The sequence below is a fragment of the Squalius cephalus genome (genome assembly GCF_949319135.1).
Source record: "Squalius cephalus genome assembly, chromosome: 10".
Taxonomy (NCBI): domain Eukaryota; kingdom Metazoa; phylum Chordata; class Actinopteri; order Cypriniformes; family Leuciscidae; genus Squalius; species Squalius cephalus.
The window spans coordinates 17,636,110-17,662,663 of record NC_137131.1 but is presented as its reverse complement, the minus strand read 5'-3'; the positions used below and the strand labels follow the sequence as shown (position 1 = coordinate 17,662,663).

The window sequence follows — 26,554 nt, the reverse complement described above, 5'->3', positions numbered from 1 at the left end:
CTTCTTGCGTCCCTTGTCTCTGTATGTAGTTTGATTTCATTACATACCTGAAATGTGATGGCTTGAGCAATGATTAGGGCCCTATGACTATGGACAGGAAACCGACGGACGGAATCATGGAAATCAGTCATAAAAATGGAATTCACTGTATAATGAAGAATGCCACAGAATTTGGGCTAATACATCAAAATTGGTGGTAAAATTACTCAAAAACAAATTGTAATTATGGACAAGTGTCTGATTTAACTGCTAAAATAAATATGAAGTCTGCATGCTCTGTGTGTCTCTGACAGCTCACTAGCTCTCCAAAATAAAAGTTTGGTTTGGTTTTATTACCATTGTATAGTAAAATGTATACTTCTCAAACTAATAAAATAATAATAATAATAATTTAGTAAAACATTATTTGTGTGGAATAACAGATTTTTTTTTTCATTCAATTATTCAGTAAACCTGTTATGTCTTTCAAATAAATAAAAATAAAAGATTTCACAGAGCCCTACATGAGCCCTGTATTTTAATGTTGCTGAATAGTGTATGCTAATTATCAGAAGCACTAATTACAGTTAAATGATTCCTGCATGATAAGATACAAAAACTTGCCTAAAATGAAGTTCATTAGCTGAAATGATATGCTTTCATTATTGAAATTGCTGATGGATTGTCTGTGGCATTTCACTATATAGTTCTTCAGAGTGTTTCTGTCCTGAACTTGGTTTGACAACATTAAGTACTGAGGATTTTATCAGCATACATGAGTGGATTTGTCATGAATATATAATAGTGATGAAATAAAGCTGTTTTAAATTCAGTTCTTGGAGTTCATGGTGTGTCTGCTAACATTTATCAGGCAGCGCCTCGAGTATGTATTAAAGAGATATCAAAGACCCAAATCTCTGTACCAGAAGACTCTGCTGTCGGTTGCGTCCATGTTTTATCAGTATATTTCTTTAATAAGATTTGGATTTAAAATTATTTCTCAGGGTGGGCTTATTTTTCAAGTCAATTTCAGACAGTACAAGAATTCCTTATAGTCTTGGCTAAAAGAAAAGCTATTGGAGTGTTATTTCCACTGTTATTGCCCAAGAAATAATATTCATTAAAGGTGATGATACACAGGGCAACTTTTTGAGCAATGTTGCTGGGCAATATTGCCGAGCGATTGTTTCTTGGGCACTTTCCCATTGAAAATGGGCAATAAATTTATATCTGGATACTTTAGATCAGGGCCCTGTGTCTCATCTGGTTTCCCGTTGACGGCAACATTGCCCAGCAACATTGCTCAAAAAGTTGCCCTGTGTATCATCAGCTTTAGACTTATTTAGAATGAAAAATATCATACAAATATAACAGGTCATTGTGTCACTTGAGGTGAGGTAGTCTGTTTCTCATAAACTGCACCTGTCACAAAAATGTCTAGAGACATTGTGGTGTGGCTATGCAATTAATATTTTGCACGTGTCATCACAAGGAGTTCTGTAGAAAAAAAAATGCATTCCAGATATGGGTAAAGGTTGTTAGAAGACTAATGTTGCACAAAATTTTCTTTAGTAGATATAGTAGAATTATTATTATTTATTTTTTTGTCATTTGAATCGCACACATCACTTATATCAGCGAGAGTCAGAATATCTTTCTCACAGTTTGACTTATAATGTTGTATTTTATTGCAGTTGCCAATGCCATTTTTTTACTTACATTTTGCTTGTCAAGTGTTTATTTTAGACATTGCATGTGTATGCAGCATATAATATAAATTCAATTAATTTACTTATTAATTTCTCAATTAATAATCATGGTTTCAAAATGTGTGAGAACATACTGGGGTGGTCTGATGCTGCTTTAGTTTTGTGTAAATGAAATGCAGCATCAGAGCAGCCTTAGACTTTGCAGTTGCCATAACGGAGTATATTTTATTACACGATTATTTATAATGTGTTATTTGTAATGTTTTATCATGTAACATTTTCATTGATTTCATGCTTCTATATTTAATATTTAAAACATTAATTTTGCACTATTAATTTTTCCTTATTTCTTCAAGTGTACATCTACCATTTATCATTTTGGCATTTGTTTCAGTTACTGTAATGTATTAAAAATACAGTAAAAACATAAATATTTTGACATTATTACAATAAAAATCAAAGCTATTCCTGTGATCAAAGCTCTGTTTTCAGCATCATTACTCCAGTCTTCAGTGTCACATGATCCTTCAGAAATTATTCTAATATGCTGATTTAGTGTTCAAGAAGCATTTATTATGATCATCAATGTTGAAAACAGTCATGCTGCCTCTTATTTTTGTGGAAACTGTAATACATGTTTTTTTCAGGATTCTTTGATGAATATAAAGTTTAAAAGAACAGCATTGGTTTGAAATAGAAATCTTTTTTTAACAGTGTAAAGCTTTTTATTGTCACTTTTGACCAATTTAATCCTAAACATTTTTTTTTTTCATTTCTTTAAAAAAAATCGTACTGTTCCTGAACTTTTAAACGGTAGTGTAATTTCTGTGTAAATGTATGTACTGTATGAGGCACACTGTGATTGATCAGTCTCTGTAATGTACCTTTAGTGGTATATATGTGCTGTTTCATTTAAGACTAAATTAAATGTCTAATCTATTTTCTCTGTAGCTTCACCCATTAATCTGCCAGCGTATCCTTACATTTTTCAACATACTTTAGTTATTTAAGTCTCTTCCTTCCCGTTTCCTTATCCTGTATCCATTATCTGATTGTGCATCTAATGGGCGCTCTTAGTGGAGTCAAAGCACCAAATCCAATCTATCACAGTAAAGGCTAAGCACTAAGTCCTGTGTCCAGCTATTGCTTTGGTGTCTGGCATAAGTTATTAACTGAAAATGGTGGATGCCCTCTGCTCCGCTAAATGACATGATATTAAATATTTATCAGGACTAAAATTAGATTCCCACCACTCTATCTATTAGTAACAGAGCTTGAGCTGTTCGTTTTGGTGGATTCTAAAGGAGAAAGAAAGCAGAATGGAAAAGATTATTTGCTATAAACTGATGTCTGTTCTGTCTGATGTCTAACCCTACTGTTCAAAAGTTTGGGGTCAGAAATATTTTTGTTTGTTTTTTGAAAGAAATGAATACCCTTTTTCAGCAAGAATTCATTGATTTGATCAAAAGTGACAGTGAAGACTTGCTACTAAAAAAATCTTTTTCAAATAAATACAGTTCGTTTGAACTTTCTATTAATAATAAAAAAAAACAATTTAGCTCAGTTTCACAAAAATATGAAACGGCACAAAAACAATAAGAAATGTTTTTTGAGCATCAAATCAGCATATTAGAATGATTTCTGAGGATCATGTGACACTAAAGACAAGACTGGAAATTTTTTTTACTGCCCCTAACTGTTGTATTGAGAATCCTATAAATAAATGTCCAATATTTCAACTCACATTTGCTGCTTTAGCAAAGCAAATCTAAGTGGATGTTTTATTCCCACTGGTCTCACTGCAGTAGGAGCTGATGGTTTATGTATGTGACGTTGTGCTTTAGCGGCTGCCTCTCAGCTCTATAGCAGGGATGGCTGGTTATCTTCCATCCAACGGTTTAGTGTGCACTCAATAATCATGGTTTGTTAAATGGGGAGGGAAAGGGACATTGCCCAAACCATAATTCAGTATTTACTCAAAAGCATTAGATAAAGCCTTATGAGCCCCATTAATTTAGATCCTCCTCTCTTTTAAACGGGGACAGATCAGTGTCTTAGGGAGAATTAGCATTTAAATGACTTGTGACCTGCAGCCTCCAGTCAACTTGCTGCAAAGACTTCTCAGCCATGAGAAATCCTGCTCTCTCCTTTATTTGATCTGTAGCTCAGAGTTATTTTCTGTGTGTGGATGTGGGTAAATTCATCCTTTTATCTGCTCAGGTATATTTTCTTGTGTTTTTCTCTTGCTTCTCAGGGGAATCTCAGGTCAGCAGGGCAGATGAAGTTGTGCTGATGTTTTTATTGCAGTCTGAGTTTAGGTTCTGTGATGCTGTTATTTTTAACCGTTTTCTACCCTAGATTTAATAAACCTACCCCAATAGAAGTAAAAATCTAAATAATCTACCTTTTTAATAAATAATGTATTGCTTGGGGCTTCAAAAAAAGAATGAGGATATTACATTCATTTTATGTAGATGTGAAAATAAAACACCGTTATGTGGTGCCCTGGAAAATGTAGCAATTTCAATGTCTCATATGACAGCCGATGACAAATCGAGTCTATTCTTACGCAAAAGAAATCCTTTTTAATCTTTCAAATCTAAGACTGAGGTGGTTTAGGATGGTAACTCTGCCCTAGTCCTAATGCAATGATTTTCAATGGTTCCATAAATTCACTGACAACCTTCTGGATAAGTCTCCTATTGAATGATTAGATCTCTTGGCAGAGGTTTCAATTAGCACAGTTGGCAGCCCACGGCTTGCAAATCAATCCAGTAAGCCCAGGCAGGCTTCACTGGCTTCCTCAGATGCCGTCTGCTTTCAAATGGCTTCTATTTTAATGTTTCTCTTCTCTTTGTTCTCTTACAGTGGGGAAGACTTCCCTGATCACACGCTTCATGTACGACAGCTTTGACAACACATATCAGGTAGGCAGCTGGCGGACCGCTTGACGTCCTTGTCATTCCGTCACTCAGAGAGCTCAAAGATTCCCTCCCCTTATTGTGCAACATCAAAGAGTCATTTCGCACAATCTTCATAAAACACAATGGGCCGAGTTCAGTCTTTCAGTTGTGAGGACAATTCTTTCAAATTGATTATAAATGTTCAACATTATTGTAATGCTGTGTAGTTATTGATTCACATAAACGCTTTTGCGAAATTTTATTATTCATCTCCCTTATATTCATCACCAATCTCCTCTGAATCAGCAGCAGCAGAGATGAATAAACATGTACGGTCAGTTTCATATGACTGTATAGGAACTGATTTTACCTATACTGTGCAGTGAAATTCTTGGTGAGCCAAATGATTCAGCGGAAGCACTCTACAGGTTGATATAGACTGTTGTTGTTGAATAATGTGTTGGTGGAAAGCATGCTGTTTGAAATATCGAAGTGTTGTCTATATGATGAGGTTCATATTTTTCATTTAAACCTGTGAGAAAGCTGGTATAGCGGAAAGGAATCCATCTGTGAGATTCATTTGCTTTTATATATGTAAATGGGTGATTGTTTAATTACAGGAACTATTTTATCCCCTATGATAATTTTAAAGTCATCATGCAATGAAAATTCGATTTATTCATGAATGTTATTTTTTTTCTTACCTTGTAATGTTTTATGAAAATGTCATAACTCCATCATCCTGTGCAAACAACAGACTTCTCTCTACAATCATTGAATCCACAATTGACTGTACTTTACATTCATTTTAATAGCAACACCAACATTTTAAAATCCAATATGGATAGAACCAAGTATCCACCTTACATTTTGAACTTTTTCAATAATGTTACACTTCACAATACATAAAAAGATATATTTTATTATTTTTCATCGCGACTTTAAAATGTGAACTTCCTTGTTCTCGAGTGTGTTCTTGCTTTTACTTGCGTCTGACGGTCTGAACAAATGAAATGAGCCAGAGAAAATTTCCACGTCAAAGTAGGTGGAGCCTCAGCACACACCTACCTATGACGTAATCGCCACAGACCAATGGTAGTTTGAAGGTGTTTACAAGTCGGAGTGAACTTTTCCTTTTCATCAGATTTTCTGTCCAGTCAAATGCTCTCTAGAATCTAAAAGGCCCCGCCCCCAAATAGATGCTGAAGCTGCGGCTGAAACCGGTCACGTGTTCACACAATTACTATTTTCTATATGGTGAATGGCACATAGTGCACTAAATAGGGGATAGGAAACAATTCAGACAGAGTAAATATGCTTTCCATTGGGGAGAATTATGCCTGGTTTCACGCTAGTGTCACGCAAACCGCCGTTGCGCACACACAGTCTGCTCCAGTCCAGAAACATGATAGCACAGAGCGGATCATATGCACGAGTCAGCGTGGACCACAAAATGTATCAGACCCATTTGAATTCTACACAGAATGCTATATTTTAAAGCAAAAGGGTGGAGAAATGGTTAGACAGACTTGGTATTAGAAACAGCACTGAAGAGTAGAAGAAGAGATAACATTACATTACACACTTTTCAAACTATACATCCTCAGCATGATTATGTTCACTGTTTTGCTTTAGTAACAGTTTCATATTAAGTCTAAATGGGAAATCTACTGTGGCTGACTGTGGCTGTCATAAGCTGCTAAATGCCCAATTTCCCAAGCTTAAGATATAAGCAAAACGCGGCCATTTTTAAAAAGGGGAGGAGCTACTCCATATGTCCCGCCCTGTCTTCCTGTTTCAGTGAAAATTACGCCAACACATTGAATAACGCTGTGTGTTTCAAGTCAATTCAGTGGGTCCTTAATAGACATCTTGGATGCCATTTCTGCTTTGTGATGCGATTACTCAGATCGTTGTTGCATCAATTAATTTAGTATTATTGTGTACAGTTTTCAGTGTTTCATAATAAGGAATCACTGTTCCTAATAATGCTGTCATTACGGTCACACCAAGGATTTTAGAGGACAATTGACTTTTCTCCAAGTCGTCAAGAGTATTTCAAGTAGTCAAAAGTGCCCTTCACTGAAAAATCACCCATGAGTCTATGGCATTCTGTCACAGTACTGTTCTGCCCAAATGTCTAAGACATCTGTATTAAAATGGAATATTTCCATTCCACTTATCTGCATGGTTTATAACCCATAAAACCTGAAGGACGTTGAAATGATGTGAAAGTGTTGTGTTTTTTCAGGCTGAAATGCTCTGTAGGCTTGTGTCTATTTAGATGTCTTTGTGTTTGAGCTGAGTCGCAGCTTTAGTGCACTACAGGTTCTACCTGTCACAATACTTCAACCATCTGAGACATATGCATGATGAAAGCTCTCTGAAGTCTCTCTGGCCTTGATATTGCCTTTCTCTCTCTCTTATATCCTCTCCATTCTGTTGCACCACCAATTGTGGGCTCTGCATTTAAAGTTTAGTAGAACATAGAGTATATATTTTTTTACATTTCTATGCCAAAAGAAAACCTCTTCAGCAAACAAATATGGATTAATATTTGTTATTTATTCAATCTATTGTTAATGTTTTGTTATATATATGTGCTGTGTAAACAATTCAATAATTGACCCTTACAGTTTTCATCCACACTGACACTGTACCAATAGCTTAATATTGAAAGAAACACTGAATTTGGAGTTAAGCTCTAACCAGCCCTCTGATTTTCATTCTCACAGTGTGTGTAACGATAAGACGATGTTAGTGTCATACACCAAACTAAGCATGCTGCGCTGCTACAGTGTCAAACTGTAATACGATTACATGAGTGCTTTGTGAACAGACTGTGTTGTGCTTTCTGACGAGATGATAGATTCTGGAATCTCAAATCCAGTGCGCTGTTTTACACCATGTGTTTGTTCTTACTAAACTGATTTGTGTTTACCCATTGTAAACAGATGTTTCTGTATAGATCATTGTAAAGAGATATTATATCTGAGTTAATGACCTGATGCATTTTTTTTGTCCGAATCTATTAATTTGTTCAAAAATAAAGATAATAATGTAACAAAAAATAATGTAATAAACTGTAATTATTCACTGCCTCGAATACACATCTTTTATGATAAGGATGAAGTCTTTTAAATTGTCAGATAATTTGATCTTTATAGAGCAATGCAAGGTTGTAACATGTAATGTGATGCAACTCCACAAAAAATGATATACATTTATAATATTAATAATAATTAATAATAATAATAATATTTTTATCTTGAACAATAACTTTTTTGAAAATAATGATTAAGGAGTGCACGCTCACATTTTTGCTTAGTTACACCACATGACAGTTTAAATTTTTTTCTACATGGATCAATGTTTTTCCAAAATCATATAAAAACAACATTAATACAAATACCGTAATGCAGTAATTACACAGTAGTGTTGTCTATATATGCTCTGCCAATCTTCACTGATTTTACATTCCATCAGTATGAGCAGAGTGTGAAGGTTGAATTAGCAGAGCAATAGCACAGCTGTACATAAAATATTGCAATCCACTCAACGTAATGGGAGACATATAAAAGCTATAACACAGCTGCCCAACTCACTGCTGAATTAAATGTGCACCTTGACTCTCCTGTTTCCACCAAAACTGTTGAGCTTCACAGTTCACAATCAATATTCATGGTTGGGCTGCTATAGCCAAACCTTTGGTCTCTCGTGCCAATGCCAAATGTCGGTTTCATTGGTGCCAACACAGTGTAAATCTTGGGCTGTGGACACTTTGAAACATGTATTGTTCTCTGAGTCCACCTTCACTGTCTTTCCCACATACGTGGGTGTTACGATGTGGAGAAGCCCCAAAGAGTATTAACACCCGGACTGTTGCTTGCCCAGAGTGAAGCACAGGGGTGGATCAGTGATGTTTTGGGCTTCAGTATGCTTCTGTGCTTGAAGGGCGCATCACTGCAAAGGACTACCGGACCATTCTGGAAGACCATGTACACCTAATGGTTCAATCATTGTACCCTGAAGGGAGTGCGTGTATCTGCATGATAATGCACAAATGCACACCCTGATGAACATGAAAGTTGAGTTGAACATCTCCCATGGCCTGCACAGTCACCAGATCTAAATATGCTGTAGCCACTTTGGGGCAAGTCAGAAAATATTTTCCTCCACCAGCTTCACATAGTGACCATAGTGGCCACTGTTCTGGAAGATAAATATAGCTCAAAGCCCCACTATATTATATAAATATAAATGATATTATATAAAGTCAAAATTTTGGGGACAGTAGGTTTTTTTAAGAAGCACTTTTATTCAGAAAGTATGCATTAAGTTGATCAAAAGTGACATTAAAGGAATTTATAATGCTACAAAAGATTGCTATTTCAAATAAATGCTGTTCTTTTGAACTTTCTATTCATCAAAAAATCTTGGAAAAAAATTCAGTTTCCACAAAAGTAACAGCACAACTGTATTCAACATGTAATATAATGAATATAATAAGAAATGTTCCTTAAGCAGCAAAATCAGCATGTTAGAATGATTTCGGAAGGACCATGTGGCACTGAAGACTGGAGTAACGACTGCTGAAATTTCAGCTTTGCATCACATTAATAAATTACGCATAAAAACACAAAATACATTACAATACATTAATATACATAAAAAAATATATACAAAACATAAATACATTACAATAGAAAACAGTTATATCAAATTATAATAATAATTCACAATATTACTTTTTTCTGTATTGGTGATCTCATAAATGCAGTCTTTGTGAGCATATAAGACTGCTGTCAATAACATTAAAAAATCTAACAGACCCCAAACTTTTCTGTAGGTCATGCTATGTATTTTGAATAGCCTTCTCAGAAAGTAAACCTTTTACTTTTAGTTGTTTCATCACATTAAACTGGGATAGGAGAAAATTCTTTACAATTGAGAAATGTCACACATCAACTTGAACTATTTTCATTGTCAAATCCATTCCTCAAACGCAGGAGGGATCACAGGCATTCAGTGAAGCTGAGATTCCAGAACCTTGTTTCAGACCAATGACTGTGGCCATGCTGTCATATTCATTGTTTAAGGAGGTTCATTGACGACAATTGAATCTGACTGAAACCAAACAGTTCCTTTTGTCATCTGCATATGAATAAAATATATTGCCTCATCAGTGTCACCTTTGAGAAGTAAAAGGCATCTTAATGAGCTGTTACTCTCTACGGTTACACTGGAGAGAGGAAGGGATACTAGCTCTTTTCTAATTTGCATATTCTTGAATAAGCTCAAATCAAGCTGATCCTCAACATTGAGATTGACCTTAAGATGTCTGGCAGTGGGCTTTCATGATAACATATGCCAGAAGAGCAGAGAGCATCACCCCCGACTCCTATCATCTGTCAGTCTTCTTCTCTATGCAAAATGAGAGAGACACATCTGCATATTTATGCCTTTCCACCTGATGTGGATTCATCGCTGTCTGAGTCGTTGTTAAATCAGAATTTGGAGAGAAATGTGAGCAGAAAATTACCATTTAGAACAAAAGCTCCTGTTTTTCACTTTAGACCTCAGCTACCAGATACTCTATTTGGAAAATGAAAGTCATTCTTCCGAAATTGTTGCTTGCAATTTATGTGGATGATATATAAAAGCATCAAAGAATCATAACAAAATAGTCCAGAGGAAAATTGCTTTTCTCAGAGGTTGCTCTGTCGTATATCAGTTATGTGTTCTCAGTTATATTCATGTATCAGCTTGTTTCTCCTAAAATTTCTTATAAAGAAATTAAACAATTGTTGGGTTATTCATTTAGCCAGGTTCCCTCCTATTCCCAAGTCCTGTCTCCTCTGCTGGTCCCGACCAGCTCTAAGTCTCTTGCGTCTCCGCTGGCCCCACCAGATCCAAGAGTTTCCTGCGTCTCCGCTGGCCCCACCAGATCCAAGAGTTTCCTGCGTCTCCGCTGGCCCCACCAGATCCAAGAGTTTCCAGTGTCTCCGCTGGCCCCACCAGATCCAAGAGTTTCCTGCGTCTTCGCTGGCCCCACCAGATCCAAGAGTTTCCAGCGTCTCCGCTGGCCCCACCAGATCCAAGAGTTTCCATCGTCTCCGCTGGCCCCACCAGATCCAAGAGTTTCCAGCGTCTCCGCTGGCCCCACCAGATCCAAGAGTTTCCTGCGTCTTCGCTGGCCCCACCAGATCCAAGAGTTTCCAGCGTCTCCGCTGGCCCCACCAGATCCAAGAGTTTCCAGTGTCCCCGCTGGCCCCACCAGATCCAAGAGTTTTCTGCGTCTCCGCTGGCCCCACCAGATCCAAGAGTTTCCTGCGTCTTCGCTGGCCCCACCAGATCCAAGAGTTTCCAGCGTCTCCGCTGGCCCCACCAGATCCAAGAGTTTCCAGTGTCCCCGCTGGCCCCACCAGATCCAAGAGTTTTCTGCGTCTCCGCTGGCCCCACCAGATCCAAGAGTTTCCTGCGTCTTCGCTGGCCCCAACAGATCCATGAGTTTCCAGCGTCTCCGCTGGCCCCACCAGATCCAAGAGTTTCCAGCGTCTCCGCTGGCCCCACCAGATCCAAGAGTTTCCATCGTCTCCGCTGGCCCCACCAGATCCAAGAGTTTCCTGCGTCTCCGCTGGCCCCACCAGATCCAAGAGTTTCCTGCGTCTTCGCTGGCCCCACCAGATCCATGAGTTTCCAGCGTCTCCGCTGGCCCCACCAGATCCAAGAGTTTCCAGCGTCTCCGCTGGCCCCACCAGATCCAAGAGTTTCCATCGTCTCCGCTGGCCCCACCAGATCCAAGAGTTTCCTGCGTCTCCGCTGGCCCCACCAGATCCAAGAGTTTCCTGCGTCTCCGCTGGCCCCACCAGATCCAAGAGTTTCCAGCGTCTCCGCTGGCCCCACCAGATTCAAGAGTTTCCATCGTCTCCGCTGGCCCCACCAGATCCAAGAGTTTCCATCGTCTCCGCTGGCCCCACCAGATCCAAGAGTTTCCTGCGTCTCCGCTGGCCCCACCAGATCCAAGAGTTTCCAGCATCTCCGCTGGCCCCACCAGATCCAAGAGTTTCCTGCGTCTCCGCTGGCCCGACCAGATCCAAGAGTTTCCAGCGTCTCCGCTGGCCCCACCAGATCCAAGAGTTTCCTGCGTCTCCGCTGGCCCCACCAGATCCAAGAGTTTCCTGCGTCTCCGCTGGCCCCACCAGATCCAAGAGTTTCCTGCGTCTCCGCAGGCCCCACCAGATCCAAGAGTTTCCTGCATCTTCGCTGGCCCCACCAGATCCAAGAGTTTCCAGCGTCTCCGCTGGCCCCACCAGATCCAAGAGCTTCCTGCGTCTCAGATGGTCCCGCCCAGATCCAAGAGTTTCCTGCGTCTCCGCTGGTCCCACCCAGAGATTCCTGCATCTCAGATGGTCCCACCCAGCGTCCCACTCCCCCACCTCCACTGGCTCGCGTTAACTCCTCAGCTCCTCCTTCAGTGGCACCATACAATGGTTTGGATCTGCCTTGGGCCTCTCGGTCCCCAGCTCCACCTTGGTGTGACGATCCCCCAGCTCTGCCTCTGGCCTCAGAGCCCCGGACTCCATCTCCGCCCTCCGACCCATCGGTTCCACCTTGGCTCCATGCATCCTCATCTCCATCGTGGACCATCATCCTACTGGCTCTGCCGGGCTCCCTCGTCCCTCTGGCTCTGCCTTGGTTTGATGTCCCCCTAGTCTCGCCATGCGATTCCTGGCCCCTGGCTACACCTCAGTCCTCAATCCCTTCAGCTCGGCCGTGTGCATTCGTCCTGGCTGGGCTTTGGATCCTCCTCCTGTCTCCGCCCTGGCTCCTCCCACCTTCTTCTCCCCCATGGTTTCTCCTGCCGTCATCTCCTCCTGTTACTCTTTGCCAACCCCTTGTCCTCCTCCAAAGCCCCGTCCTTCCCTCCACTGTTGGACATTCAGTTACGTTGCCAGGACGCGCCTTCCGGGAGGGGAGACTACTGTTACGTTTATGTTCTGTTTTGGCTTAGTTTTGTGCTGCTAGTTCCTGTTTTATAACCTTATAGTTTTTTACACAGCGGGGTTAGCTGTAGCACAGTGTTACAACTAAGCCACCAAGTGTATAACGATAATGAAATGAAAACAGGGACCCACACAAATTTTGGTTTGAGTATTTATTTATATATTTATTTTGCCACATTTAACTTTGTTGGACTTTCACAAACAATGATGGAATTTAAATTTAAAAAAGTATGATTTTTTTCACATTTGTTTACTATGCATTGATCACTTGTTTATTTAGTAAGAATATAGCCTGTTTTTCATGCAATAAACCCTTTAAAATTGGATTTTAAGATCGTTTTTTGTATTATTACTGTTATTATTAATAATAATAATAATTTTGCATGCAGCTGCCACACACAAATATAATTCAATTGCAATTACAATATTTGATGATTTTATTTATTTATTTATTGCAAAACTGCAGCCCTTTCCTATATCTCTATCCATGATGTTGATCCATAATAGAAGGATGATTGGATGAGGGATGTATGTATGTATATCTATCTATACAGATGCACAAACAATATCAAGCTATACAGATAAAATAGTACTGAAGTATGTGTGTTACACACAAGTGTTACAACTAACCCCTCTGTCTGTTACAATTAACCCCGCATATGGGGTAAGTTGTAACATTTGCACTTCTGTCACTTTCAGTGCAACTGTACGAAAATGCTAGGTCCTAGAAAAAAACTTTAAGTGTTCATTTGTAGCAGAGATGTGTATGTTGCTTGTGTAAAAAAAAAAAAAGATTAATCTAACTTGATTATTTTTTTAATAATTGAGCCAAAACCAAAATGTGTTAGGTTGTGCCCCCTCTCCCCTATATATACTCCATTTAGTTTAGTCTCTTGTCGGTTCTTGTTGACATTACATGTGGTTTTTTGTTCTTCTGCATATTTGTATGATCTCCAGAGTATTTTTGGTTTATTATTAAAAGACTAATTCTTGGAATTTGATATTCCCTTTGTTTGATTGAACCACGCCGTTACACTGCATCACTATTATACAACCTATTTGATTTCTTGATCTATGATCCAACAATAATTAATTTGTTTGCACAATGCTAATCACAAATAATGAGTCATTAGCTTTATATTAGTGTACTGTCTACAGTATTATTGAAATACAGCATTAAAATGTAAACAACTCAACAAAACCATATTTTCGACCATCTCCTTACGTTCCACCTGCCAACTTTTGGTAAATATTACTTTGTTTGGTCATGAGTAAAATTCCAGAAACATTTTATTGTAGAACTCCTTGCTGCAGATGGGGGAAAAAGTCTATTTTTGCCCCCTTAAAACTAATAGCTGTTGAAATTATAATTATATATATATATATATAGAGAGAGAGAGAGAGAGAGAGAGAGAGAGAGAAAGAAGCACAGCACAGCAGGAGGTTTCAGTTCTTTTTTCTTTAGTAGGGCCTGTGAGACATTTCATCAGAAAGGGCTGAACAGTCAGCTGTATTAAACACACACTACATGTTTCACTGGGGCTTTAAGTCATCCAGGAAATTCCAGAATGACACATTCTGCCCTGGTTCTAGCTTAGTTTTTCTTTACAACTTTATCATATAATTGATTGGAGTACAAAAAAAAGTGTGGGCAAGAAACAGAGCAACAAATTTAGAAGAGAATTAAGCAAATGAAAAAGAAGAGCATTGACTGCCTGTCAAAAATCAGCTTGACTTGCTGAGTTTGTAATTGTTTTGTTATGATGGCGGTTTGTGTAACGTGGAGTGTTTCAGAAACAAGGAAGAGGAGGATCCAAGTGCATTATGGCAGTTTATTAACAAAATAACAAAAACATCCAGGCAACAGGGGACAGGCAAAAACCAGAAACATCCACTAAGTACAACACCAGGCAAAGAACATGAGAAACACTTGGGTATCTATACACTCAAGGGGAGACTGGCGAACAAGACACACCTGGGAACAATCATGAACTAATCAACAAGAAAAACTACATAAGGACTACAAAACATGGCACAGAACAGGAAATAAGTCCACACAAAACAGGAATCATGACAAGAGGAGTGGATTCCAGACACTCCACTTTAAGAAGTGGATTCCAGACACTCCAAATAATTTTTTTTTAAAGAGTCCAGGAGGGTGGTGGAGCGGAGGTGGAATGGGGAAGGGATGGAGGGCCGGATCCATGGAGAGTAAGAGGGCCTGGAGACTGCAGGAGGACGGGCCAGGGTGGATGACGGGACGAGACTCTGGCGTGACGGATACAGTGTGACTGTCGTGTTCCTCCTCCACGACACCCACAGTAAAAGCAGAGTCGCTTACCCGAAGGGCACAATCCAGGAACTCACTGGACCATCATGGATGAGTTTGGGTTGTAACTGGTTGAATCCATAGCAAAAGAAATCAAAGCAAAGTCCAGGAGGTCAGTATGTTTGCAATGTTCAAAAAGTCTTGGATGTGGTCCTCGAGTGAGTGAGTCCCTTGGCGTAGTCGGACCAGGGTGACTGCTGGATCCATCTGTAGTCAGGTTGTCTGGTGTTCTGTAACGTGGAGTGTTTCAGAAACAAGGTAGAGGAGGATCCAAGTGCAGTATGACAGTTTATAACACAAAAACATCCAGGGGACAGGCAAAAACCAGAGTAAATCCAAACACAGGGTAAAACACAACTGAAAACAAAACTTCCACTAAGGACAACACCTGACAAAGAACATGAGAAACACTTAAATACACTCAAGGGGAGATTGGTGAACAAGACACACCTGGGAACAATCATGAACTAATAAACAAGAAAAACTACAAAGGACTACAAAACATGGCACAGAACAGGAAATAACATTAAAGTCCACACAAGACAATGGGAATACAAGACAGGAATCATGACAGTTTGGCTGCATATGTGAGATTTGGACATGCTACTAGGGTCCAGTGGGAGAACTCTGCTGTCCTGCCTGACTGAGTTGCCACTCAACACAGTGCACTGGAGTGTGACTGTTTTCTGCTCAGCACAACCAGGGAGCAGACAAGACACAGAATCTTCATTTCAAAATCTAGTGAGCTGCTTCTGTAGACAGCATCATAGGCACACTCTTGACATGAAGGCTATTCCAAAAATTAAGCACCTCCTAATATACCTTTTGTTTTTTGTCCAAATTCTAAGGTGCCATTAAATATATCTTCTAAAAATAATGCAATCCTATCATGCATTGCGATTGGCTTGTTTCAAATAACAATTAGAGACTATTTTAGCCAAAATTTGTATGTTATCTATATTTGTTTTTAGAGTATTACGCATTCTTCTCATGTCACTTTCATGTGAGAGGAGCTATCATTAAGACAAATGGAGTTCCAGCTTATGTGTCACATTCCAAATCTGCCATTGAGATTCCATTTCAGTTAGAATGCTTAGTAACCAGCTGTCGAGGCAGTTGCCGACGAGGCAGCACACTAGGGCTGAGTTTAACTCCACTTTTAAGACCTAAACTCGCAAATTTCCCTAAGTACTTCCTCTTGGGGGAATCCCCACCTCCATTTTTAAGTGCGTTAAACTACGTCAAGTGGACAAGGGAAGTTTATTTGGACAGACCCTCGACCCCTCGATTTGGACAGAGAGAGCGAGTCTACTCAACATGTACACTTCAGGCAGATCCACAGACCACAATGCATGCACAATACTTTTTTTTTTTTTACTTAAATGCAGCCTAGGTTTTGGAACATAGTGAGAGAATTAAATGACAAAATGCTTTGTTAATCTTTATTCACCCAAGTATTAAAGCTTATTGAAGCCCAAAGCAGTTTCTCCTAGGGAATTATTTTAGCAGCACCATAATTTGTCATAACTTCATTCTCAACAAAAACAATTCTATTTGTCTATTTATTTCTTTATTTAATTTTTGTTAGGTAAAATACAGTTTATTCAAATTAAACTCTGCTGTTAAGGTTTCTCTTTAACTGCACATTGTCATATAAAGTTAGCCATTTCAGTCTCACAAACCTTACAAATTACAAATAATACTGTATCAGTTCTCAGATTGAAATGGATTTAACTGAAAGGTATTACTTTTTAGTGAGTCAAATGTACTTTCAAACATCCCTTTAACTGAATTAGTGAGTCATTAAGCTAATTCAAACTGATAAATTTCTTTTTGTCAGATTCATTAAAAAGAAACAATTCAGTTCGGTCATTCTTTAGTGAATTAGACTACACATATCACACTGTTTGAATGCTATTATTGACAAATTCAATAACTTAATGAAAAAATTATCGCTTTTCAATAGCAGTGCAGGAAATCCTGCAAAAAAATTAAATAATTTGGCAAATACTAAATTCAGACACTTTTGCTAGTGATTAATGCACCATATATAGCATCCTATTGCTTTTCAATTCATTGTAACTGTGTGAAACGACCACGCAGGGCATTGTGGGACTGACAGCAGATTGGAGAAAGTGTTGAGAGCAGTCAAGAGCATCTAAAAGTTGATAAATGCTCAACTTAATGCAAATGTCTGGTAGAAAACATTGTGCGGCAGCCAGTCGTCTGTCATGAGCATTTCAAAATATGCCAATAGTGCTGGAGTTTCTGTTGATTTAGTGTGCAAGTCATATTGTTTACATATTAATATATTTCAATCAGATTTCAAATGCAGGTTAAATGCTTTATCTTTGTGTCTAGACTGTTAACAAAAGATTAAATTTACACTTTATCTTTACTTTGGACATTTTTTTGGCATCTTTCCAAATGTATGTGTATAAATGTTGATTCCCTTTTTCGAGGGAACAGCACAGTGTCAACTTTTGTGCCTTTGTCCTTGTCTATTTATTGTTTGTTTGTCCCGTAGGAACAAAATAATAATATTATCATGGCGACAAAGCAGTTTAGGTCTTCTGTTCCCCCTTGCTCTTGTTGTCTTACTGGTCGGTATACACATGATATTTATGTTATATGCTTGTGTTACGTATCTGATTGCATTTTGAGGAAAGTGGTCAGGCTCGTTTCCCTCGTGGGAATGCCAATGCGGTGCGGCGGCTCAGATCATAGGGGTCGCAAATGGAGCTCGCAGAGGAGCTTGAGACTGGCCTGCCCCTTTCTCTGTGGGCTCTAGCACATTCACTCGAGATCCGGAAGCCCACTCCATGGCTTCTTCCGCCCCGATTGAGGGCCCGATGTTGCCGTTATGTAGCTCTGAGTAGGTCTCTCCCCTGCATAAGAGGAGCTAGTGGAGGTTGTGACTCATGCTATGGCCAAGTTGAACATAGATTGGCTGGTCAAGAAGCAGAAAGTTCCAAGACAAGCAAGCTAGACAAACGTTTCCTTAGTAAATCACAGCCTTTGCGTCAGGGCTTGCTATTCTTTCCGAAACTCCACAGTGAGGAGTCGATGTCCTGGAATATGCCGTTTTCCACTAAGCGTATGTGGCAGCGTGTTAGGTTGGGACGTGTCTGCATATTATGGCCATCTTGTAGGCATACCAGGCTGACCTGCTAAGAGACCTGGCAATGGTGAGGGGGCAGGGCCTGACACTGTGAAAGAGTTGTGTCTGGCCACAGATTTGTCTCACCATATCACCAAGGAGACCGCCCATACCATCGACTGCTCCATGACGGATCTGACGATCGTTATACTCTCGAGAAAGGCTTTGGGAAAGAGGTTCTGATGCCAGTTTGTTCAGGCCTTTGAGGGGAGACCCCTTCGAGGGGTGCCCTCAGAAAATCGGTCTACTACCCCTGGCACCCTCGGGGAGCAACGGTTCCAGCGAGACCATTGCTCAGTGTCTATACCTAAACCCACCAACACACTACTCAGAGACCACTAGAGGTCAGTCTCAAGTGGCTGATTCCCTTAGTAGAATTTTTGTCAGCATGGAAGCTTCTGTCAAATGTTTCTCAATGGGTTTAGATAGGGATTATAGAGATAGGGAACAGAATTTGATTATTGTCCACCTCGATTCAAGGGAGTAGGCTACTATGCTACTGGAGTTGATTTGGAAGGAGTTTAGGCAGGTGGAAGTGGACTTCTGGAAATGGCATCCTCTGTCTGCTCTGGTTCTCCACTAGGGCTGGATGCCTTGGTGCAGGCTGCGTCTGTATGCATTTCCCCCGATTTCTCTGGTCCTGGGAGTTCTAGGGAGGATTCACCAGGATGGGGTTCGTCTGCTGCTAGTAAACCCATTCTGGCCGGCATGAGTTTGTTTCTCGGACGTTCTGTCTCTCCTGGATGGCTCCCCTTGGGAGATTCCATTTAGGAGGGACCTTCTGTCGCAAGCCGGGGGCACAATATATCATCCCCGGCTAGAGAAGTGGAACTGTGGATCTGGCCCCTGAGGGGGACCAACTCGTGAACTCTAGAATCCTAAACTCTAGAGCTCCCTCCACAAGGAAACGTTATGCCCTGAAGGGGAGAGTCTTCACTTAGTTGGTTCTGTGCTGGAGTTCCTTCAGGATATTTTTTTTCTTTCAGTCTATCCCCATCCACGCTTAAGGTCTAATTGGTACCAAGGCTGCTTACTATGCACCGTACTATGGTTCTTTGTGGAGACACCATCTTGTAACTCGTTTCTTTTGTGGCACTCTGAGGTTAAGGCCCGCTTGACTAACAGCAAACTCTTGTCTCTCTCACTCTTATTGAAAAAGACGCATTCTCATCTGTTGAGTTGACCTCCAGGGTGAGGTCTGCAACACGTATAAAATGCATACTGAGATTTACATTATGGTTGACTTCAGTTGGTTTTGCTGTTGCAGGCAAGATTTATTCAGTAGCATCTGTTTTTTCTGTATTGAAGTTGTCTTCAGTAAATAGATAAACAAGCCCAGATGCTTCTGAATAAATCTTACCTGACATTCTATGATGACCTGGATCACTAAAAACCATCACAGACATCTTGTCTGTGTTGCCAAGAAAATGATTAGTGTAGCCTTGAGAGTCCTGTCACATGTTAAAGGAAATAAATGTAGCTGTATAATGTAAACACGTTAAAGCCTTCCTGATATTGACCAGATGTCCTAGCATTAGCCCACGCGATCGCTTAACATGTCTCAGATTATTCACCAAGCCGATTGAATGACGTCATACTGTACCTTCATGTCCCGCATTGAGCTGTTACATTCCAATCAATATGCCTTAATGAAATGCCGTGGACCACTGCATGTCATTTGTCTTCAGGGTACAGGGGTATCGATGCCAAATGGGAAACTCGCCAAGGTCTAAAACAATGGATAAGTACCAGCTTAATCATAGGACAGGATTTGATTCTGTTGAATTTGACAAATGTTCATCTATACAGGTCAGCATTCCATTCTTCGTAATATGATTTGGATTGTGTGACTGTACAATCACAGACAGGCACTTTGTAAGCAGCGAAGCTCCCAGCATGCTTTGAGTCTGCTCACCTGGGGCATGTTGCATTCTTAAAATGTATGCTTTGATTAAATGCAAATAGAAAGATAAACAGATAAACAGGATCCGGCCTGACATTCACTCAAGGTGGTGCTTTGTGAAGCAGATTAGTGTGGCTAATTTCTCTTCTGGTGGAGTTTTAATTGGCGGTCGATTCTAATCAAACTCGTGCCATCCTCCCTTGGGGCACCACTACTGGTGCACTGTGTCTAAAGGGCATGTTCTGTCTGCTGTGCGAGATCGGCTTTGATGCTTGCTTTTTTGATAATGTTTTTACATTCATATGTTCATTATAGTCTAATATTCTCAATGGGCATAATTTAGGTCACAGACTGTATGACAGTATTGTCTGAACAGTGTATCGGAAGCATAAATGAAGACTCGTAATTAGCTGCTTCCTCATTTGGTACCTAAAGCAACAACTTTTGTTTGTGTGTCTGTCACAGTTTTATTTACCAGTTCCATTTTATTTATAGGGATTTTAGTAGCTACAGGAATTACATTTTTTCTTTTCTTATCAGAACACCTTTTTTCTTGAGGCTTTTGGGAAGCTGTGTTGGAAGCCACGCTCTGTGTTTTAAAACTGATGTGTGTGAAGCTTAATAATTAAAATGTTTATGAATAATTCATTCTGGATCTCTTTGTGCGAGCACTCCTCTAGCTGTGCAAGTTTCTATATTTAACATCGGCGTCACTTTTCCTCTCTCTTTCTCGCCTTCTTTCCTTGAAAAGCTCAACACCTTTGGGTTTTCATCTTGACACTGTTTAACACGGGAGGTTTCTTTTTATTTTTGTCACAGAAACCCCTTTTTATATATATCCTTTAAAGTCTGCACTAAGCACAAACCAGAATTTTGTTCTTATAGAAATTAATATAGTTCCATAGTTTCAACACAAAAGAAGATATTCTTTTATTTTGTCACACAGAAGGAAGAAAGTCAGGTTTGGAAAGACATTAGGGGCCCTATCTTGCACCCAGCTCAATTGAATTGTACACCGACGCATGTATCATTCCTATTTTGCACCCGCGCACAGCGGACTTTTCCCTCCATAGACGCACGCCGGTAAACTAGGGAATGAACTTGCACTCCCGGGGGCGGTTCAGCGCAAAGAGGAGGCGTGTTTCGGCGCAAACGTTCCCTGGTGCTATTTTGCAGGTTTAGAAAACAATTCCACCACTGACCAGGAAAAACCTAGTCTAAAGTCAGTGGCGCGTTGCGCATGTTATTCATATGCTATTTTAAGGGCGCATGCTTGGCCATAATCAATGTAGCGTGTGCACAACAATCTACACAGAAGCAGCAGGTTTCATTTTTGCAAATCATACATTATTACAAGGAAAAATATTAACACACGAGGGAAATCATTGTTGTGTCCATGAATATGTGAAAAAATAGGCATAAATCTAGCCTACACATTTACCCAAATTTTTATATGCCTGTTTAACCAAAGCTAATTTGGGTGGGTTTCTCCCATCCCCATACAATGTCACGTCTCTGTGTTTTACGGCCCTGACGAGAACGTCGGTCTCCTCGGCTGTGAACTGCTCCTGGCGTGTGCCTGGCAAATCCGCCATTATAATAGCAATCCGCCACGGAACAAGCGCGCCTGCTCTTAAAGGGAATGTGAGATGTCGCTCTGATTGGTTTATTTCACGTTACGCCCAAACCACACCTATGAATAATGAAGCTACTTCAGACCAACCCATTTTAGATTGCCTTGGGGCGCAAGAGTCATTTATCCCGCCGGTATAATAGCAACAGCGCCCGAGACCCGCCCACAATGTAACTTGCGTTTCGCGCTTGATACTTGCGTTTCAAATCATTAAGGTCTTAAAACCCCTTACCTGACAGGGATCACTGGTGATCCCAGATTATTTTAGTTCAAAATATGTTTGAGCTTATATATCTCAATATTAATAACAGTCTGGTTAATTTTGAGTCTTGAACTATAAACTCTCAAGGGTTGGCTTTCTAAATGTATGTGTGTTATGTTTCTATTCAGAATTACTTATGAGCAGTAACCTTTTTATTTTGGGCATTTCATGTATGCAGCACTTGCCAAAATTGGGGGTGATGAGCAAGGGGTTAATGGTAATAATAAAGAGTGCATATAATAAGAGTAAGTGAGTTCTCAGTTCATTTATTGGGGTACGAGTGAGTAAAGATGACTTGCAGTTTAGTAAGTATATCTAATGTTTATTCAGTAATCACTCTGACATATGCAATAAATGATGAATTACTTAAGAGTATGATTCAGACCGATAAACTGTAAATTTGTAACTCTTTACCTAAAAGAACCAGCTCATAAGAGTCATTGGAAAATGAATCAGACTCTAATGAAAATTCTAATGAATTTTGCAGCACTTTTCATCACTTATTACTGTCACATTCTGTCTGTTTAGTTTCATTTTCATGTACTTTTAGTTTGTTTCTCTTCAGTTACCTGTTCCCTCTGTTCCATTCCCTTTCGCTCTTCATTTGTTTACATTGTTATTGAATAATTAGTTGTCACCTGTTCATTATTGAGTTCATTCATCCTGTCTATTTAAGTCCTTCAGTTCATTCAGTTCTTGGTTCGGTATTGTTTGTGCTTAGCATGCTGTTGCGTTGTGTTTGAACCCTTTTGGGTCTCTGTTTGTCTTTATTAAATAAACCTTGCTGCTATTTGGAACTACCCTGCCTATCTTCAACATCTTTTGAAGTAAAGCATTACAATTACATTTGATTCGGACTGAAAGCTCACAATTTGAGTAAAATAGGTGAGGGAGGAGCAGGTTTGAAAAAGCTATATCTACCCACAGCAAAACAAAACACAACAAAGAAACAGAGTAGTCAACTGACAATCGACTGTGTGCGAGTGGATTAAGGGAGAAACTGTTGTTTTTAGTCTCACACATGGTCAGATAAACATGCACAAACACATGAATTTGTGTTTTGTATGAAACCTTGTCAATTATTGGTCCAGCTGATATGAATGAGCCTTAGTCAGCCATATTGGCCATATCATAAAAATGGTGTTTGATGCAAAACTGCTGCTTTCTGTAGGTGAATTAAAATATGCACAGCTGAGTGATTGGTTTCATGCTATCCATAATGTTTGCCTTTGCATTGTGGGCATATGAATGTCCTTAGGAAACCGAAATATAATAAAAATACAACTCAGCCAAGCAAATCAGGAGTAATAGGTTTCATTGGTTTTATAATTATTAATATCATCAAATAAATTAATAACTGGAATTAATTAATCAGTTAATAATTAATAACAAATTATTGGACTACTGTACAGTTTATCCAACCTTACCCAGATATAAACACTCACGTTAGCATATCTCAACTGCTTGATTGTTTATCATAGAAAAATTATAGGTTACTTGTTGAAATCACCTTCACCAAGATATTAATATACAATAAGATATTAATATACAATAAACATCAACATCATGGTTTTCTGTAAAGCTGCATTGAAAATTTGTGTTGTGAAAAGCGCTATACAACTAAATTTGACTTGACTAATAAATTATATCTAATCTATAATCAATTTAAACTGCATCTTTGAAAGTGTGCCAGAGACAGGTCATTACATAAGCTTCTTTCTAAAGGTTCAGCTCTCCAAAGGTGACTATTTTTCCAATCTGCTCTTTTGTGCTAGAAAATTTACACTATCACAGACAAACTTAATCACACACAAAAAGGCCAATCCTCTGTACTACAGATGTCCATGATGTGTTCCTCAGATCCCACTGATCTGTGGACCTATATTGATCCATCAACTGCTGCTACAACTGAGAAGACCAGGGTCTCCTGGAGAAAAGCACACAAAATTCATACGAAAAATTTGTATGTAATATGCTACGTACACATCTGGAATAATAAATAACAAACTTATTAGTGCACATACCATTATGCAAATGTTCGCACAAGCGTACATACAATTGCCATAGTTGTCATTTGACATTTGAAGTGAATTGAACAGATGGTTTTAAAAACATGTTGTATGTTGAATTCAACAGTTACACTCAAAAGGCAATTTTCAGCATTAGCTGGTTTTACAAACGTAATCGACACAATTGACTGCACTCCTATTGCAATAAAAGCACCAGCGGAGAATGAATTTGCTTTCAACATCAGAAGGCACTTTCTTTCCATCAGTGTTTAAGTAATTTCAACATTGCAGTTGTGAGGTGGCCTGAGCCAATGCATCATTTTATCTTGTTGGCAACCCATCTCTACATTTAAATTCTGTGTGATAGTTGGATAAGGATATCTAGTAATATAACAAATATTCTATTAAAACAAATATTCTAACAGTACACTGAAAAAAAATGATTCGTTGAAATTAATAAAAAAATGTATCGTAAGTGGTTGCATTCAATTGATTTTACCTACATTTAAACAAATGGATTAAGTTGAACTTAATCAATTTTAGTTCAGCTTAATGCTTTTGTTTAAATGTAGATAAAATCAATTGAATGCAACCACTTACGATAAACTACTAATCAACTAATCATTTTTTTCAGTGTATTCAGGAAATTGCTGGTTCTGTTGTTGTGGGATTTATTTTGAATTATTTGCTCACCCTGATGTTGTTCAGAACATGTACGATTTGTCTTCTAGTCAAATTAAGTTATTTAGAAGAATGATTCAAATGCTTCATTACAGGGGCTGTCGAGTGCCAAAAGGACAAAATTCCATAACAAATACCATAAAAGTTGTACGTACGACTATGTAATAAATTGGAAATGAGTGAATTTAAATAAGTGAATAAATTGGAAAGTGAATAAGTGAGTGCAGTCAAATGAGTGAATTTAGGCAAAAAGAAACTTAATGTACAGAATGAAAAAAAAAGGATATTCAGTTTGAGGTTTGCTTAACAATAGTGTTATTAATGTTTTATAATTACCTTTAAGTGAGCATTAGATTATGACAAAAGTAATATAAATGTACAAATAATGAAAATGAACATTGTAATTTGACTGTAAATTAAAATATTACTGTAAATATCCAATATTAGCCAATATTCATCCAATATAGACCAACAGCGATAGGCCTACATAAAATAATTGTTAACATTGGCAAATAAACAATATGGTACTGATTTATTGCCCATCCCTAATTTTTATGTGAGGAACAGATATAAATGTAATCTGTTATTAACTAGTTCCTCATCAGATAATTGTTTTTTTTAAATGTTTTTATTATCATTATTATTTATTTTTTAATATATGTATGTTGTTCTTAATTGATGGTCAGGAGTCACACTCTGACAGTGTAAATATGTGTAATATATCATAAAGAGAGGCAGGTCCCAGAACAGAGTTATCATGTACAGTATAGCAGTTATTACCCTCATCAAACTGACAGGCAGAACGTAGCGGCTGTCTGTTCTAATCTAAACCACATTTTCGGATTCTCAGGATGATATCAAGAACGCATTTATGTTTGCCATGCACAGAAACAGCCGTATTTCCACTCAATTTCAGCATCTGATTTCATTTTGTTCTTACATGAGGTTTTTCTTCTGTCATAACAGGCGACAATTGGAATCGACTTCCTGTCAAAAACCATGTATTTGGAGGATAGAACGGTAAGCAGTCTACTATGTTCTAACACAGCAGTAAATCAAATGCACTAGTCTTCTGTCTATTCAATGTCAAATGAGAAAAGTTTTAATAACACCATATTGAATCTCAAAAAGCTTTTTTTTTTATTATACCAGTTGGGTTGCTGACAGTTTCAGCATATAGCTGGAAGCTCATGTATTAAGAAAATGGATTGTATCGTCTAGAGATTTCTGTGAGTTTATAACCCAGAAATGATTTCATGACCTTCAACGGGGTAGTTTGGTGTGGTTTTATGAGGTCATATCCATCCACCTCCTTGCTTGGCTCTGTGTATGTTTATGTAATTGTGTGTATATGTGTGTTTGAGAGGCTAAATAATTTGACTGTTCAGTTGGGGATCTCTGACTTGCAGGTTCGGTTGCAGTTGTGGGACACTGCAGGCCAGGAACGTTTTAGGAGCCTTATCCCGAGCTATATAAGAGACTCCACTGTAGCTGTGGTGGTGTATGACATCACAAGTGAGTGTCACACACACACACACACACACACACACACACACACACACACACACACACACTCACACACACACACAATTCAATGATCAAGCCTTCTTTAGCTATAATACATTTCCAAGAGGTTTTTTTTTTTTAAAGGAGTTAATATGATTACATCTGTCCGATTTGCCATTTTGAGATGTGATCAATGACATGCATTTTCTATCAGGAAAGTATGTGTTACAGGTCTGTCTTTAACACTATCACCAGATAGATTCATCCCTGAAGATGTAAGAAGCAGCTGTTGGTCATTTTTCACAATAAAAATATGACAGTTTTATCTATCCATAAGCCCCAGTGTGACTTCTAGAGCCAGAGTTAGCGGTGCACACGACTGTATTGATATGACCAGAAAATATAAACCCTGATTTTATAGGTAAAGCAGTCAGTTTCACCTTGAAGCAGAAGCAAGTTCACTGATGTCAGGCT

At 38.9% G+C, this 26,554-nt stretch overlaps 1 protein-coding gene across 1 annotated transcript in view; it reads left to right on the top strand.

Moving 5' to 3' along the window:
* The window catches only part of rab6ba (RAB6B, member RAS oncogene family a), an 86,679-nt gene that overhangs the window by 35,056 nt on the left and 25,069 nt on the right, over positions 1-26,554 (top strand). The window contains exons 2-4 of the mRNA XM_079882841.1: positions 4,557-4,615; positions 25,541-25,594; positions 25,984-26,089. Coding sequence (XP_079738967.1) covers positions 4,557-4,615; positions 25,541-25,594; positions 25,984-26,089 — 219 coding nt within the window. The remainder of the gene's footprint in view (positions 1-4,556; positions 4,616-25,540; positions 25,595-25,983; positions 26,090-26,554) is intronic.